The 18,213-nt window shown below is 42.8% G+C and overlaps 1 protein-coding gene across 9 annotated transcripts in view; it reads right to left on the reverse strand.

The window, feature by feature from the left end:
* The window catches only part of CADM1 (cell adhesion molecule 1), a 340,519-nt gene that overhangs the window by 25,249 nt on the left and 297,057 nt on the right, over positions 1 to 18,213 (reverse strand). For 7 of the 9 annotated variants that reach the window (XM_061592257.1, XM_061592255.1, XM_061592253.1 and 4 more), the window contains one exon: positions 8,623 to 8,655. The exons of 1 other annotated variant lie outside the window; for it this stretch is intronic. In XM_061592257.1, coding sequence (XP_061448241.1) covers positions 8,623 to 8,655 — 33 coding nt within the window. Of the gene's footprint in view, positions 1 to 1,702; positions 4,183 to 8,622; positions 8,656 to 18,213 lie in introns of those variants that run through there. One more of the 9 variants, XM_061592258.1, reaches the window with a different exon arrangement.

An 18,213-nucleotide genomic window follows, 5' to 3' on the forward strand; every position in this document is an offset into this window, starting at 1 on the left:
TATTCAGAAGTTTGTCTACTGAATAGGTCTGAAGAGCATTTATGCAGTACAAACCTAACCTAGAGGGGATTATAAATTGTTGGATAATGTCTGGATGAGTGTCGTTTGGAAGGACATTGTCAAAAGGCAGGATATAAATCTGATTAAAATATTAATACTGAGTTAAGCTGAAATTGGCAGAGAGGGCCCTTTGTTTTTTAATATCCTTGTGAGTTCTTGTTAGATGGAACTAGGTAAACAATCAACAGAAACTGTTCCATTGTTGTTTATGCCCACTAAAGTTTGCTGTAAATGTGGTGAGTAATAACACCCCCACTTTACTTACGCATGTGGATATTAAGGAGAAGACAGCCTTGACCTAAGACCAATTCCATTTGCTTACAGAGAAGGCTTGATTAGTAATGTCTTTCATGCGTGCCCTTTCTTGTGCTATACAAGGCTGAGCTTCTCCAGTATGGATTCAGAGGGGCAATAGGATAGGTGGTTCATCCATTCGCTTCTGGCCCCAATTTAAGGTGCTCACGCTACTGGTTAACGCCCTAAACAACTTAGGTCCCAAATATCTGAAAGACCGCCTCCTTCCCTACAGCCCCTCTTGGGTGTTGAGATCAGCAGAGGGGGCCCTTTTGGTAGTCCCGCCACCCTCAGAATCTCTCGGGGTGGCAGCCTAGGAGAGGGCATTCTGGGTGGCGGCCTCTAACTCAGCCTTTCCCAAGCAGTGTGCCTCCAGATGTTGTTGGACCACAACTCCCATCAGCCTCAGCCAGCATTGCCAATGGTCAGGAAAGATGGGAGTTGTGGTCCAACAACATCTGGAGGCACACTGGTTGGGAAAGGTTGGGAAAGGCAGAATTCCCTCCCCATCAAGCTGCACCTGGTAATGTTGCTGCACAGTTTTTGGCAAATGCCTGAAGATGCACCTCTTCACCCTGGCCTTTGACTCCTGAAACAGGTATTTTAGGACCTGCCCTATTTTGGGATTTTAGGTTGTTTTTAAATTGCTTTCAATGCTGTATTTTATTTATTTATTTATCTGATTTATATCCCGCCCTTCCTCCCAGTAGGAGCCCCACTATTTTAAAAATGTTGTAACCGACCCTGGGACTTTCAGGTGAAGGGCGGGTAACAAATGATGATGATAATTGATACATCTCTTTGAAGGTACATGGATATTCTAATGGGAAGTTTGATAACTGAGGTACTCAAGTAGGATACGTGGTTATATAGGGTAAGACCATTAGTCAATTTTTAAAATTTATATTCTAATAGATATATAATTGGAGACCTTAATCACAGCAGTTTTTACTCAGGCCCCTCCAACCCCCTAATCTGCTGACTGGAAGGAGTCTTTCACAGTATTCTCCCTAATCATATGGCGAGTTCCATCTACGTTATGGCTGATAAGATCTTTTCCCCCCAAATAAGGGGCCCACGTAAGTAAGGTAAAAGTACACACTTATCTTACAGCTTCATTTTTTGATGAGCTTAAAACTGTATTCTGAACCCACCCTGAAGCTAACATGGAAACACAGAAAACTGCCTTACACGGAATCAGGTCCTTGATCCATCCAGATCAGCATTGCCTACACTGACTGGCAGCAGCTGTCCAGGGTTTCAGGCAGCAGACTTGCTCAGCCTTTCCCAGAGATGGCAGGGATTGATTCTGGGACCTTCTGCTCAGCTCTACTACTGAGCTGCAGCCCTTCAGATCTTTTACATTTCAGGGTGTGCGTGCTTGGCAAACAGGGAGTTTGTCTGTTTCTTTGCCACAGGCTGCTTTGCCTTCTTGTGGTCCCATTGGCAGGTTTGCTCCACTATACTGTGACACGCAAGAGGGCCTTCTCTGCTGTGGCCCTCCGGCTCCGGAATGCTCCCTCCCCCGGGAAGTTCAGATGGCAGAGAATGTGATGGGTTTCTGACAACAAGGAAAAACATTCTCTCAGGCATTTGGAGTAAATTAGTAACACACTTTGATTTTATTTGATACATTTTGTACACTGTTAGATACTGCCCTGGGATCATGTTGACATTGTGAAGGGTGGTGTACAAACTGGAGAAATAAATAAAATCACACACCCCGTTTTACAAGATTTAATATTTTTATGGTGTTTAGAAGCTGGCTTGTCTTAATATTTGGCAACTGAAAGCATTGACTGGTGGCATGAGGCTGTTAAATAGACTTCACCTCTATTTTATTATTGTGTTTGAACGTTGTTTTATATTATTGCTACATTTTGCATACAAGGCTATTCCTAGTAAAATTTGCAGGGTTTCCTTTTTTTAATCCTGGCTTTTCATTTTGTCTCTTAGTAATTTTGAAGCTGAGACATGGGGGGGGTAGGAGGGTGGCCTCCGCAGCAGTGGGACTTCACTTATGGAATATCCTCCCCAGACAAAAGAGGGGAGTACCTTTATTACAGTCATTTCGGCACCAGGTTAAAACCATACTCTCTCAACAGGGCTTCTAAGGGTTCGTATTTATCTCCTCGAACTGCAATTTGTTTAAACTATATTGGCTGCTTACTGTTTTGCTGCTGCTGTCTCTCTTCATCTTATACTGTATTAGTAGGGTTTTGTGGGTTCATCATTTGTTGTTCTATTAATTTTGTTGTGAGTCACACTGCAGGCTGAAAAGCAGCATACAGATATTTAAATTAAAAAAAATATTGCTCCACGCACAAAAAAAGTAGTCATCCTGCCATCCTAAATCACCACTGTGATGCAATGTTCATTACTTTTTAATAAAACTGGTATCACCATTGTGATTTTAAACACATCTAGCCAAGATTCTTGCCTGGTGAATATTCTCTTATTGAGCTAATCCCAGATCCTATGAAGACACCCTCGAGGAAGAAAAAGGTAGAGCTAACACTTCCAGGGGAAGACGAAGGCACTGTAAGCCTCCTTGGAATAATTGCTGCTTCTACCAAATGCTAGTCTTGAGGATCTTTACTGACTCCTGACTTACCTTTGATCCTGCTGTGATCTTTCTACTTTGACAATAATTGTTATATATATATTAAGGTGGATCTAACCAGGCTGCTCCACAAAGCTTACTTCTACATTTGAATGGTTTGGCAGCACGCTACTTCACAGACGAGCTAAATGTTCAATATATCTGATTTTTTGGGGTACTATTTAACCCACTACTTGGATCCTACATCCCACTCACTTCTGTGCCCTCAGGTCAGCTTTATCAACTTTGAGGATGACTGGGATGTCCCATCTCTCCCTTGGTGATGCTGGAAGATTTCTCTGCAAGCAACTTTTGTTCTCAATTTAAATAATATGATTGTTGAAATCCAATCCCCAGACTGAATTGCTGTTGAAAATATGCTCCTCTAGGGATGTTCCTGCAGCTGGCCAACTGTATCCCTACACCAAAAACCACGACTGTTTTTTTCTTTGGATAGCAGCATGGAATTAAAGAACGTGTGCACATTGCAACATTGCACAATGTCTAAGCTTCAACATATACATTAAAAAATAAGTATTGAGCTTTTGTTTCAGATAAACCAGGGAGGAGAAAATAGTGGAGATCAAAGTGTTCTGCTGAAGACATTTCCATTCTGGGCTAGTGCAGGGGGAAGACAATGTGGTGTCCTCCAGATGCTATTGGACTACATCTTCCACCACCCCCGACCATTAGCCATGCTGGCTGGGACTGATGGGAGCTGGAGTCCAACAACATCTGAAAAGGCACTATGTTGACTATCCCTGTGCTAGTGGTTAGCAAATACGTGGCAACCTTTTGTGATCCTAACTGGGGAATACAACCCACCAGAGAATTTATCCTGGAGTTGTGCTGAAGCACTTGTCCAAAAGGATGGGCATCACACTAGGAAGTATTTAAGAACAGCAATATAATATCCTAATTCTGTCTCAACTGTATTTTTGATATGCATATTTGATTTTAAAATGCCTCTCTCTCTCTTTCTCTCAATTGGCTCCCTGGGGAATAAAGGGCACCATTAGCAAAAATTGGGGAAGATGTACTCTCAAGTCAAACTTTGTAGTACAAATTCTTGGAATAACTGTTTTTTCACTGTTAGAAAGAAAACTCTCCAAAAATAGCAAGGGGATGGCTTGTAGAATCAATTTGGTCCACCTCTCCAGCACGTACAGGCTGTCCTGCTTGTTCTCCTGATTTAGAGAACAGAAGCTTTCCAAAAGGCATCTGCACTGCAAGGCGAAAGTTAAAAGAGAACGAAGATTCTGAAAAAGGCATTGACGTGCAGCCAAAGCCAGAGCCCCAGCATCAGCCATGAACATGCTGTTATCAGAATTCTGACAATGAATGCAGAAGAGTGGGGGCCAGGGATGGGTAGCACACACAGAAACCCGCAAGTTTAAGATCTCAGCTTTATATATAGTTGGCGAGTTAAATGTTCGTGCTTTAAACTTGCCCATGCACCACTGCTGTTAAGTCCTGTATTGTGAGAAAAGGGATGGTGGAGGTTGCTATAGTTTTGCATGCACACAAACTCCTTCCCCCACCCGTCCTCTAGGATACACTTAAAAAAGAAATCATGGAGTGCTCAGGCATCTCCCTTATATCAAAGCACAGCCCATGTCCTCGAATGAGCCTTCCGGTATTGGCCTTCCATTTGTGTTGTAATTTGAAACTGTTTTTGGAGGCAATACATCTGGCTTCACAGGTTACCATGCCCATCATGCATTTCTCACCATCCACAGACATGCTCACTCTCATTTGGACATTGTTCAGAACAAAATGGCCACCAGACAAGAAATATCTGGTCAACTTCATACACACTCTGGCAATGCAAGCTTGGAAAGAAACCACAGGAGGCTTCAACAGGGGAAGGGCCACCTTGGCAAAGAGGTTCAACACAAACCAGGTTCATTATTTTTAAGGCAGAAAGCATATCATAATTTTCCCAAAGATGTCAAGTAATGTGAGCTGCTCAAGGGCTCTCTTATCTCCCTCTTGGGAGTTATGGGGCACTTGCTATCAATATGTTGACGATTTTCAAACCACAAGCTATCTCAAAGACAAGAATTTCTGCTTTCCAGTTCTGGCTACATTTCTCATCTGTTCTCCTGCTTACCTTTGGATATGTTAAGGCTAAAAAGGATAATTAACTTGACTCCTGGATCGCTCTAAAACTGGGGGATAGTATCATCAATGCTCCATTGTCCAACCTTTGTGAAAATATTACCAACTATTTTACTAGTATCAGCTATATGATGGGCTGATTAGTGCTCTCAAGTGTACATACTTAGTAGTTTCATTGACATTAAGTGAAATTAATTTACGTAACTTGACATTAAAGACTTTAAGCACAATGGCCTCAAAATGTTAAATGTGTTTTTATGACTAAGGATACCTATGCCACATTCAAGCATTTGTTTCCTTAAAATAAAGTAAAATAAAGTTTTCCTCTCTAGGCAGCAACAACTGAACGCCTAATTTATTTCCTTTGTATGTTGAGCTTTTACCCAGGTGATTTTTACTTGTATTGCAAAACTCTTGTTCTAGAATTCTTTACCCTCTAGCATGATGCTTTCTTTACAAGGTTTTCAGGTGTTTCTATCACTAATGGTGGTCTCAATGGAACCAACACAACCTTGTTAACGAAGGATGCCAAGAGGACCTGGGTAAGTCTTAAATTTATCTTTTTGTTTATACAGTGCTGGGCATCATGGCAAGTGGATACAAGATGTTTCACATTGGTTCATCTTGGCTTGTTCTGTAAGTCTTGATGAGTCTTCAGAGCAACTGAGCCCATTGGCTGTTTCAGGCTAGTACTATCAATCCTCAAGTCCAATCTAGCCTGTGGCTTCGTATGTACAAATCATATGATGGGACCACTGAGCTATAACAATGTTTCAGTCAAATTTTGATGACATTAAAGTGGACAATGGGAAAAACAGCCAATTATCCAGGCTTTACCATTAATTCCAGCAGCAAGCGTGTCAGTACTAATGCCCAATTGCAAACCCATCACTAATAATTGTTTATTAGTAGAAGGTATCTTTGGACCTGAATTAACATTTCAATGACTGAGAAAGTTTCAGTTAAAAGCTTCTCTCATGTTAAAATTACCAATAGTGTGATAATTAGAAATGCAGAGACTCCCTCAAATGTTAAACTATAAGGAACTTCAACGCATGGTGAACCAAGCATTAGGATGTTCCACTGTTTATTTCCTGCCCTTGCACAAATGCCTGGTCTAGCAAATCTTCCACTGCTTTGATAAAAATGTTGGGTTCTTTTGGCATGAAGATTTTGACGCTGTTTTACAAAAGAATTTCCCTTGGGATTTTATCGACTTATAATGGGCTCTCTAGTCTGCAACTCAACTGCTTGAAATGGGTCCATTTCTGGCAAACAGAATCGAGATGTAAAAATACACTGTGCAGACTATCATATGCTCAGAAGACAGTCAGGACCTCAGATGCGTGCTTGTCTAATTTGTTTTAACTTCTCTTTCTTCAACCTTATCCAAAATATTTGTGGTAAACTGAGGATTTGACAAAAGTGACTGATGAAAATTTGAAGGCTTCCTTCCCATACAGAGATGATAAAGGATAAGGAGAGCCAGACTGTGTGCAGGATTTGGCTTCCATGCAGCTCAATTCCTTTGTGCATGAACTGTGCCTCTACTGCACATGACCAGGGACATCCAAAATGGTGGCAGCTATATCTGACAACAGCAGTTGCTACACTGAAAAATGTGCAGGCTGACAGACGTCAGTTCCTTATTTCCTTGACAACCGCCCCTCACCAAATTAGGTACATCTCTATTTGGAATATGTAAACTGCAGCCACTGGGCATGTGCAAGTATCTGCAATGGAAGAGCTGGTACTCTTCATATCGCTAAGAAATCTGTCGGGACAGATTAATGCGAAGTCCCAAGAAGTGTTGCGAGCCAATGAAAAGTTTCAACTCTCCTGAATAGTAAAATTATCATAGTGTGATGTTTGATGCAGAAGTCTACCCCAAAGCTAATAGATTTAGGCAAGAGCCATTGCTCTGGGTCGAGGCAGAAGTGTAAAAGGCTTTCAGATGGCAAGGACTGGAGAAGGCCCCAGCCTCAAACTGAGAGCTGCTCTCTGCTGTAAACCAGGGTCTTCCAGGTGTTACTGGACTACAACCAAGAGTGCAGTTGTCCAGCATCTTGGAGGGTCTTAGACCCCTTACTTTTTGGGGAGCAGATTCCCAATGTCTCCAGGATCCTACGAGCCAATCAGCATGAAAGGGGAGTGTGTGAGCCACTGAGAAGAATCTTCTAACATGCTTCCTTGTCCTTTCCTACTGATTGGAGCTAGTCAGAGTGAAAGGTGAGCCAGCCACTGAGAAGACTCTTTCCAGTATCTAACACTTCCCCTTTCATGCTTACTGGTTCCTAGAGATGTCTGTTGTTTGGGGAGAAGACATTAACAAGGATCACATTCTCAACCCAATATTAAAATAAATAAATACATACATAGGACGGGAGGTGGTGTGGTTGTGTCTAATATGAAAGGACCCTGCACTTCTGAATTTGCCACTACGCTACTGACTACAACTCCCATCAGCACCAGCCAACCTTATCAATAGTCAAGGATGATGGGAGTTGTAGTCAACATAATCTGGGTGGCACCTGGATGGAGTAGACAGTGCTGTGCTTGATAGACCAATGGCTTGTACAAAGGGTGCTTCATACGAAGCTGACAATGAAGCATTCTGCTAGACTAGCCTGTAGATAATACAGAAGAGCCCATCTGAGCCTTCTCAGAGCTCTTGAGCTGCATATAAAAAAAGCCTGCTGTTCTTTTTCACCCAGGGCAATCATTCCAATAGGAGTCATCAAGCCCCATATATCTTATGAAAGAAAGGGTGCATGTTTAGCAATAAAATAGGGATTCTAACTTAATCAGAGTCAGGTTACTGACATTTGTATATCAAAGTCATTTCTCCAATATTTTATCAACCCAGTTGTTAGTCTGTGATCCTTGATAGTATTTTAAAACCTGGGGGAAGTGAAAGCTGCCAAGCTGTTTGAAGCAAGGGGCACAAACCGAAAGAGACAAGTGGGGCGAGTTCGCTCATCTGCTTGGGCCAAGTGCAGGGAGAGTACCAGGTTGCTCTGGAGCAAGTGTTTGGTAGCCTGCTAATGAAAAACATACGGGTGGCCTACGCTACAAAAGCCTCGGAATACTAACTGTCTTCACGCCTGTCTCGTGTAATGGAGACTCCCTGAGAATTTGCAGGCATTACAATTAAGATACAATCTGAGCCGCTACTTCCAAAGCCAGATTCCTCTGGAATGTGTGCTCTGACATGTGGCAATACAGGCTGCTGAATGCAGCTATCCATCTTGCTTTGTTCTGATACGCCTGTTTTTTCTGCTGGGTTTGGGGAATCAGGGGAAGCCCAGACCCGTAACCATTGACTGCTAAGTTCACAACAGATACAACAAGGCTAGACATCCTTTCAAGCCTTAAAAATGATGGCATATTTATGAGATCAGTCCACTTGAACCATGATTCTGCCTCTCTTCCCCCTTAACCTTATCTTTGCCTCCCTCATTTCTCCCCCCCCTTCCTCCCAGGCTTGCCTTGCCACTCAGCGCTGTGCTGCTGAGAGAAAAGATAAACAGGAATGCAATACCAACCGTGAACTGCTGGTTCTGTCGTCGCCGTTGTGTCTACACACGGGAACAGAGGTTTGGAGGAAGGGAAGAAACAGGAGGAACAGCATGCAAAAAAAGGGAAATGGAAAAAATGGAACAGATAATATATGAGCAAGCTTTCAAAGAACATTGCATGACAAGCAATCATAAAATGAAAGGCAAAAAGCATTCGAAGTGAGTTGCACTGTTTTAAAGAGACATGCCTTGAGCTTAAAAGCTGTGAGCCTGACGGAGACTGCGGAAAGAACCACCCTTGTTTGCTTTGGTTCTGGAGATTTGCCAACAGTGATGCTTTCTGGTGGTCAAGAGTTAGGGAGACGCGCAAAGTGGGAAGAAGCACCAGAGTCGCCTGCTCTGTTGGAAAGTGAGCACAGGAACATAAAAGGGCTCCAGACTATGAAAGCAGAGGCAAGTCTAAAGAGACTTTCATACATTTAAACATTGCCTTTGCAAAAGACATCCCCTTCGATGCTTGACTGCCAGAGAAGTCAATGCATTGCCTGGGTGCATGGGTTTCCTTTCCCTTCATCATGCACATAATACCTGCGGATATGACGCAACACTCTGCATCCACTTAATTCTGGGGAATACCAAATGAAAGGAAGACTCCCAAGAATGAATGCATACAGCACTGTTGCATTCACACTGCAAAACAGGTGGCCGTTAAGGAGGTAGCCTTGCCTCTAGCAAGTCATGCAGCTTATAGCAATAATAAAAAAGACAACTAGAACAGACTCCTTTGCACACTTAAGAAATGCTCTCTGCAAAATCCGAATCTTGAGAGGACACTCTGTGGAACACTTAGTGAGAACAACTACAGGTGTTTCACAGGTTTCACGTTGCTGGAGAAATGAAGGACACCCCAGTTCTAGAGGCTTGTAGAGGTCTCTTACTTCGTTCTGACAGAGTGTTAGGTCACAAGCACAGCAAACTCGCTGGAGCAGCTCTCCTCTGCCTTCCTGGGCCTCTGGTCCTTCTGAAGCATCCCCAAAGGGCCCTTATCGCAAGGAGTATTTCTGAATGTAGGAATGGATGTTGAATGCACTGCTTTCATCTGCCTTTTTCTACGGTTCATCCACGACAACGAACATTATCACGTAAATCAGCTAAGCCACGTTCTCTTGTTCAGCAGTTTCAGAATCCATGGAACATGGATGTTAGCCTACGGCAGGGATGGAGAACTTTCTTTCAGTCGAGGTCTGCACTCTGCTGGGGACAATCCAGCAGTGGGTGGAGCCTCCCCTTTGTTCTCTCTCTCACTGCCATGCCCTATTCTCTCTCTGGGGCTTGGCTTCAACAGGCAAAAACCGTGGAAGTGGGAGCAAAAGGCTTTAAGCTGTTTGAGGCAAAGGCTTTCAAATGCTTTTCTACTCCCCCAGCTTCCACCATCATCTAGCAAACACGGTTATGCATGTTGCCAGCAGGGAAATGTAGTTGGCTGCCTGAGGACGGACAGATCACTTGGCCCTATTCTGGCAGCTTGCTTGGCTCCCGAGCCAGGCAGAGGAAGGGGGACGAGCGTGGCACAACCAGACCCTTCGTTGCAAGCCAGAAGAGGGGCAGGGCTGAGGAGGAAAGGCTGCGGCCAGATCCAGCTTGTGGGCCCTCTGTGGGCATAAAAGTTCCCGTCCACCTTTCCAAACTGTTGTGTATATCATCAGCTGAACAGACATGGTGGGGGACACAGGCCTTTGCCAAGGGGCTGTTCTGGAAGCAGTCTGAAAGCGCCCAGAAGGTGCTCATAGTTTCTGCAGAGCAGCACAAGCGAGGCCATTTGCCTCAGGTTTGGGAGGGCTCTTTAGTTCAGCACAGGCAATGTTTAAATGAACAAAAGAAGACCTTTACGCAAGGTTCTACAACATATAATTTGAACTCATAAAGTACCCTAAAACTTAATCTTTATTATTACAGAAGACAAGGCCATGGAGGTGTTTCTCCACAGGTGACATGCTGTCCTCAGAATCCAGAGAGGGCCAGACTTTCCACTTAAGGGGCCATTTTTCCTTTGCAGTCAAACAGAGGATAATGTATACTGAATTTTCCAGAGCAAGGGCAAGACAATAAATAAATAAAAAATAAATAAAAATACATTTACATAACCCACATGGGAAAAAATACACAATACTTACAAGATTGGCACGTTTTAAAATGTTGAAGGAAGAACAACACCCCTTTCCACAATTGAAATTGGCACTTTATCAAGATTTAAATGACAAACAATTCACCTACAACATGCCTTATCCTCCATTCTAACACAGTTGACTAGATTGCACAGTTGAAAACTAACACACAGTTCAAAGTACCTCAACGTCCTGTTCTCACATTGGGAGTTTTGGCAAAGTTAAAGCATCAAAAATGCCCAACAGAAATGAAATCAAGGCTTGAGGCCTGCCGCTCTTCCATCCTCAATGCCATGACCTACAACAGAGGGCTTATTTTCATAAGTGGGGATGCCAGGGTGTGTGGGGCGGGCCAGAGGGGATGCTATGATTAAATTGGCTGAGAGTTGTGTGTTAACCCCTGAAATTTCATGCTCTCCCCATAATAATCAAGTGACCTGTTTCCTCTCTCTCACTGTATGTGGGAAGTTATGTGAACTTCCAGTTAAAAATAAAAACTGTGCTGAAAGCAGAACTTCTGTTCATGTGCTGGAAAAAGATTATTAGTCAAGGAACAGTGTTCCATGTGCACAGTGCAGCTCGCTTCTTCCCATCCAGGGACAGAGATCAGCAGGAAACAAACAAAAATGAAACACAAAGTTGTCAAGCAGTTAAGGGCAAACAAATATCCAAAGTCAAACAACATCATGTTGGCTGCAGCTGGAATGACAAAGTTATGATTAGCAGATGGGCTGGATGGTCACGGCAGGAAATAAAGCAGTTAATGATCAAAAGGTGCACACCCTTGAAGTCCAACTCCTGTCTAGGCCATCTTCCCAAATGACCTCCTGGTTTGGCAATGACATTTATGCTCTCTCTCTCTCTCTCTCTCTCACACACACACAAACTATTTGAAAACCTTTCTTAAGGCACTTTACTGTGATGTCCTGGAATGAATGGCTTCATTTTCAAAGACACAAGATAACATACACATGAAGAGTGCTGGTTCCAATCCCTCCACCCCATTTTGAAAAGAGGAGGACTTTTCACCCACTTAGACTCTCTGGGGTAAGGACACAAAAAAAACCAGATAAGAAATAATCTGCCTGGAAGTCTGTAGTACAATGTGGTTCCATTGTAATACTAATACTAATAATACTAATACTAATAATAGAATGTATACCCCATCCTTCCTCCCTAAAGAGCACAGGGGGGCAAATGTTAGGACATACCCAGTGTTACTCGCTATGGGCACACAAAGGCCACTAGTTCGTGTAAAAACACAGATGTTAGATTTATTGGGGGCAGAGAGTAAAAAACAGAAGCACAACCCCCATTTCTCAGCTTGTTCCTTCCTCGCCCCCGCCTCATACATTTGTGCACCAATCAAATCTGCAATCCAACACATGTCTACTCAGAAGTAAGCTGCACTGGATTCAGTGGGACTTACTCCCAGGTAAGTGTGCACTGGATTCCAGTCTAAGTGTCTGTTTTTCAAGTATAGTCCAAACATTGTACCTAGGGAAAGAGTGGTCCAGCTGCAATAAAATTTCATTTTCTACTCGGTGTTGACTTGCTTTGCATATCAAATGCTAGAGAGTCCTTACCATAAAAAAAAACACCAGGTACTTATGGCTTTAAATGTTTTGTGCCCATCCGGCTGTAGAAGAGGCTATCTCACAAAGTGGGGGAAATGGTGGCACTGTCCATGCCTTTGGATATCAGTCATTTAACAACATAAAATACCCCCCCTCTCTCACCCACATACACGTGTGCCTCAGAGACAGCTGTGCAACATTCAATTGAAACAGCAGCATTCAAAGTCCTCCATGGCACATTCTAATCCATTCAGATGGCTTCTCTCCAACTGAAAATTGTTTACAGAGTGTGACAGAATGTGTGTGTGTGTGTGTGTTAAAAACTAATCCATAAAATTAGTCCACAGTCTCTAACAGAATGGGCTCTATAAATGAAAATCCAAGGACAGAAATTTTTTTTTAAAAAGCCCTAAAAGTTTGCAGATTTAAACCCCTGTAGCTGGCGGCTGCCAACCTATAGAAACAAGGCAAGGTAACTAGGCAAGTTAACTGCTGCTGCTTTGAAAAACTGCTGTCCCCACAGTAAAAACTGTTTGTATAACTATCACTTACCTGAGATGCAATGATGTGGTCCAACCATATTAGACATAACCATGATTTTTTTTACAAAGAAACCAGGTAATTTGACAGAATTCTCACACAGTGCAGAACACCCACAGGAATTAAAGAGTTGCCATACTCGGTCAGACCATTTAGCCCCTCAACCTATAGCCAGTCAGATGCCCCTGGGATGCTTAAAAGAATGAAAGATGGAAAGACGTTGCATTTCAAATCTATAGGTGATTGTAAAAGTCAGAACATGGTCAAAATCTTCCATTTATTCCCACCAGCCTCAGCTCATCCAATTTGTATTACATTTCAATTAAACTAGCAATTTCAGGATTCGCAGGACAAGACGACAACAGAAAGAGGCACGTAACAGGCCGAGGGAGTATGAGTGGAGCCCGCCCTAAGAGGAAGATGGCAGGCGAGGCTCAGTTCTGCGCAGCTTCCAGAGCAGACACACACTTCGCAGACCAGCACTTCCAAGTGCCCAAGAAAGCTTTTCGTAGAGTGGTCTGCCTTGTACTACACCCATGAGATAGCTTCATTTGCAGACCAGATGTTTCACAAAAATAATCAGGATCCGTTTAGTAGTTTTGTGTAGCATGGAAAATTATTTTTTGAAGCGTGGCACTGCATATTGGGCTGAGATTTAACACTTCATTCCACACAACTCTCCATCCAGGCCTCTCATTCAAGCTTCCAGCCTAGCAAAATGGAACATACCCTCTGCGGGCAAGCAAAGCACCTTAGCACTGGCGATGTGGGAAAGAAAGAACAATTTTAATCAAAGGCCACCCAATCCCAGCCAAGACATGTCCTGTGCTAGCCCCAGCACAACAACGGAAGTTGCACAGGGACCCCGGAAGAAGGCAGTTCAGTGTACCTAGCACCTGCTAGACTGAACAGTGGGTCCAAGGGGACAGGTGGGGATAGGACTGCTGACACAGCAGACTGGCTAGAAGTGGGACGACAGCAGCCAATTTAAACTGAACATCTCTTTCACAACTGCAGGAGCTTTCAGATATGCAAGGGACGAAATGAGAGAGCTCCAGAACAACTACATAGTAGCTAAACGTTATTCAAGCGCCCTTTCCCTTTCCATTCAAGAATTTTTCTTTCAGCATACAAGTGAAAACAGTTTCTTCAGAGCGCAGACTCGATTCCACAAAAAGCAAATGCCAAAATACTCTTGGTAGTTATTGGCTGCATGTTGGCAGCAGAAGCAGCTTCCCCTAGTTATTTCTTCCCAGGTGTGGGGGGGGCTCTACCTCCTCCTCCTCCTCCTCCTCTATACCCTTTTAATGTGGTCACACAGTGGATGAAAATGTCAGGAGATCACAACATCAACTCTAAATTATCTTGACATTTTATCGGAGACACAAGAAGGCCTCCACAGAAAGCCAAGATTATACAATAAATAATTTGCGGAAACTGAAGGTTACACCAGTCTGTGAAATGCTCTTGGGAACCAAATGCCTGCCTGGAGGATGTGTATAGGCCACATTTACAATGTCCAGAGAAGCTTTTGCCAACCTGGTGCCCTCCAGATGTTTTGGACTACAAGTCCCATCAGCCCCAGCCAGCATGGACACACGTTGTGGTGGGAGCTGTGATTGCCCTCTCAACATTTGTAGGGCAGCCCCTTGTCCAAAGGCTGCTCTTGAGGAGGAAATATATGCCTCACCACAAGATTCAGAGTCTGGTAGATGAACAATGGCTGCTTCTTCTGCAGTTCTAAAACGTGTGTGCGTGAGCACGCATGTGTGTGATTCCGAGGTGGGAATTCAGAACATCTAAGATCATTTAACATTTGTAGTGTAGATATACATAAAAAACCTATCAAACATATTTATCCTCATATCACAACAAAACAAGCTTGAATCAAATGTCTAAGAAAAGCATGCTCTGAAGCAAAATCTTGTTACAGCTAATGTGATTCTTTTCTTGTATATTGTAATAACTGGGAGAGCAAGTTCGAAATGAAAGAGGTGGGGAGCTCTCTCAAGTGATATGAGCAGGTTATAGCCTCTAACAAGTCTTAGCTAAATACTGACATGTGGATCGTGTTCGGTCAAATATACCATTTTGGACAGTCTAGCACCAATTTGATCTAGAAGACATCCAAATATCTTATTGTATAACCTCAGATGGAATGCCTCAAGTCCTATGCTCAAGCACATCTCAAACAGCGAAAGAAGAGCCTTGCTGGATAGGATCGAGGTGAATCTCTCTCTTCCGGTGTCCTGGCCAACCTGATGTTTCCAAGAAGCCTGCAAGGAGCTCATGAAAGCAATAACCCTCTCCCACTGCCTCTGATCATGGAGGATCCATATTGTCATCATGCTCAATACCCACCGATAGACCAATTGTCCTCCAGGAATTTGTCTAATCCTCTCTTTCAAGCTATCTAAGCCAGTGGCCATCACCTCATCTTGTGCCAGCAAATCCCACAATTAATGAGTCATTGTCTGAATCTATTTCCAATTAACTCCATTGGATCTCTGCTGTTAAAGAGGACTACATGGACTATTTTGTAACCTTCTTGCTGCCTTGAGACCACTCCATCTCAATTTGGACTAAAAATAGCCATAATGTTGTTTTTTTACAGAAAGACAGCTAAAGATACTAGAGGGAAGATTTGCCAAAATTCCTGTTAAGGATAGCTGCCGTGCATGTAATCAACTGGAATTTGAAAGTTTCCCATGTTTTTTTTACTATAGATTTTATCAAGGCATCAGAGAACATAAAAGCTACCCCCTTATGAAGCAGTTTCCCAATCGATCCATAGAGACTCTTCTGAGCATTTTCCTTGAGGGATTCAATAAAATCATTATAGAAAAGGTAGCGATATTTCTGGATCTCTTAGACATTCAATGACTGTTAGCTCTCAAATTCTAACCTTTGTTCTTCTGATTTTATGATTATGTATCTATCTAGTTGTGTACTTTTTAATGGTTGGTTGACCACAATAAAATGCTGTTGTTGTTGCATCAACCAGCAGACCAGAAAGACAGCCCCCTTGGAAAACAGCTAACATGTTCAGGCTGCAAGTGAGAGCAAGTTTTGGAGGGATAATGAGGTTGCTTATGATAGCGCTGGTGCCCCTGCTGAACACATAATGGAATCTCCATCCCAGGCATGATGCAACATGCCAGTCCCAACACTAGGGACTCCTTGGGAAGATGATGATGTCCTTTGTCCTATTAGCGTGAAAACCAAGAGACAAATAGGGAAGACTGCAGGCCTGCACCTGTAGTCGCAACACACACAAATAATCATGGATGTACTTGGGTGGAAGAAAAATTGGTCCATCGGCGAAGGAAAGATAAAATGAACGCACAAAAAAATTGTGCTCTGCCCTAAAGAACAGAAGAGTTAATTTTTTAACAAATATGAAGAACTTTTTAATTATCTCCCAAGAAATAACAGCTGTCCAAATGGAGCATTTCAAGGAAAGACTCCAGGGGCAATTTAAATTATGCAGCTTGCTCTGCCATATCATATTGTATGTCTTAACAAAAAAGCCACAAGGACATTTTGAAGTGATATAAAAGGGTGTTTTTTTGGAAGAGCCCGACTACAAAGGGGCAAAAGGAACCTATGATAGAGTTCCCAAGTCAAGCCATAAAAAACCATGTTGAGAAACTTATCTTTTGTTGGGAAAAGCTTGGTCAGGGGTGGGAGGAAACTTCCAGAGGCTTACTGTCAGACAACAATGAAAAAATCATTTTTAATTACACTTTGATGGAAAAAATAAAATAATTTATTGTGCTTTATCAAAGGCATACCTTTGCAGGCAGAACTAAATGGGATCAGGCCTGAAAGAAGGCATTTGGGAATGATAAGTGGGGCTTCTGTCATGGAATAAATGATGTTGCAAATATACTGCTATATTCTCCCCCTTGAAGACTCTGACAAGAGACTGTCAGGAGCAATGGACTTATTATCACCTGCCCATCTTAATGTAAAGAGTATGGCCCCTAACGGGGGCCAACCAGAGCACCCAAATCTGAATTTAAGGTGGGTGGGTCCCCCATCTATATTTTCAGCCACTGGGTCCTATGAGTCTTTTGTTTGTGTGTGTGTGGTGTGTGTGTGTGTGGTGTGTGTGCGTTTGAAGCAGGTGGCAAACTGAGAAGGGGCAAGAGCAACAGAAATGATCTGTTGCCCCTTGAGGCTTTTAGAAAAGCATTTTTCCCTGTGACTACTGCATAAAATGTTGGTAATTATGCTAATTTCATTTGGAGAATGGTTTTCAGTTACACAAACCTTTAGTATGGAAGGAAGAAAATACATTCCTGGAGTTTTATACCAGCATTTAATCATTGGTGTTTGGCTGCTGAAGCTTTTAAGGCTAATGGGTGGCTCTAAAGTACGGCAGAATGCGAGAGAACGGAAATTCATTTCTGTACCCATTTGTCATGTAATAATATACAAGGCAAATTTAAGCAGGCAGACTACTCTCTTGTGGAAAAGGAGAAGGGAGGCATTCTCTTCTCTAACCTTTCATCAGTTTGAAGAGAGACAGCCCCCAAGTTAAATTCCATGCGGGCAGATATCAACCCTTCAGGATAAGACAGATATGTACACAGCTTGTCTGCTAAGACACAGCAACTCTGCAAGATCCCATCCATCAAAAAAAGGGAAAAAAAGCAAAAAGAAAAGAAAAAGGGATTTGACAAAGTTGTTCTAGTAGCAATCTCAGCTTAACTATGCCTTGGTGCCAGATCATTTACTACCACCACAAGGGCACTTGGTGCCTAGGGAAGATGCAGCTCTTGAGAAGCTATATGCAGCAGCTACCAGACAGGTGGAGCATGGATGGAACACCTCGAGTTAAAGCAAAGGGTTTGCAATGACCCTCTGAGGAAGCTTGCTGTCAGCACAAAGAGGGAAAAATAGTTACTTGAATGCAAACTCTGTGTCAAACAAAAATAAAAGGCAGGGATTACCTGTGGCCACAATCCGGAGCCCACAAAAGCCCAATTCACTGTTATAATCTTCTGCTGAAAGAGGAATGCTAAAACATCAAACTCACATTTCAACAAAGACGTAGATTACTTACCTGAATTTCGAGGCCTACTGTGCTTATCTTAATTATACATACTTCAAAGTGTGCAAATAATCTGAAGCCCTCCAACTCATTTGTATATGAGGGCTGCAACCTTTAACTCAGCAGCATTAAAACATCTTTAATTGCTAAAACTTGCCCTCAATTAATCAAACAGCATTTTTAATACAAGTGCTTACAAATACGGCAGAGGACAAGTGTACAATCTTTAAAAAGGTGTTGTCCATTCTCTCACACATGTAGGAGGAAGCGCCTGTTG

The sequence above is a fragment of the Rhineura floridana genome, chromosome 12 (genome assembly GCF_030035675.1).
Source record: "Rhineura floridana isolate rRhiFlo1 chromosome 12, rRhiFlo1.hap2, whole genome shotgun sequence".
Classification (NCBI taxonomy): Eukaryota; Metazoa; Chordata; class Lepidosauria; order Squamata; family Rhineuridae; genus Rhineura; species Rhineura floridana.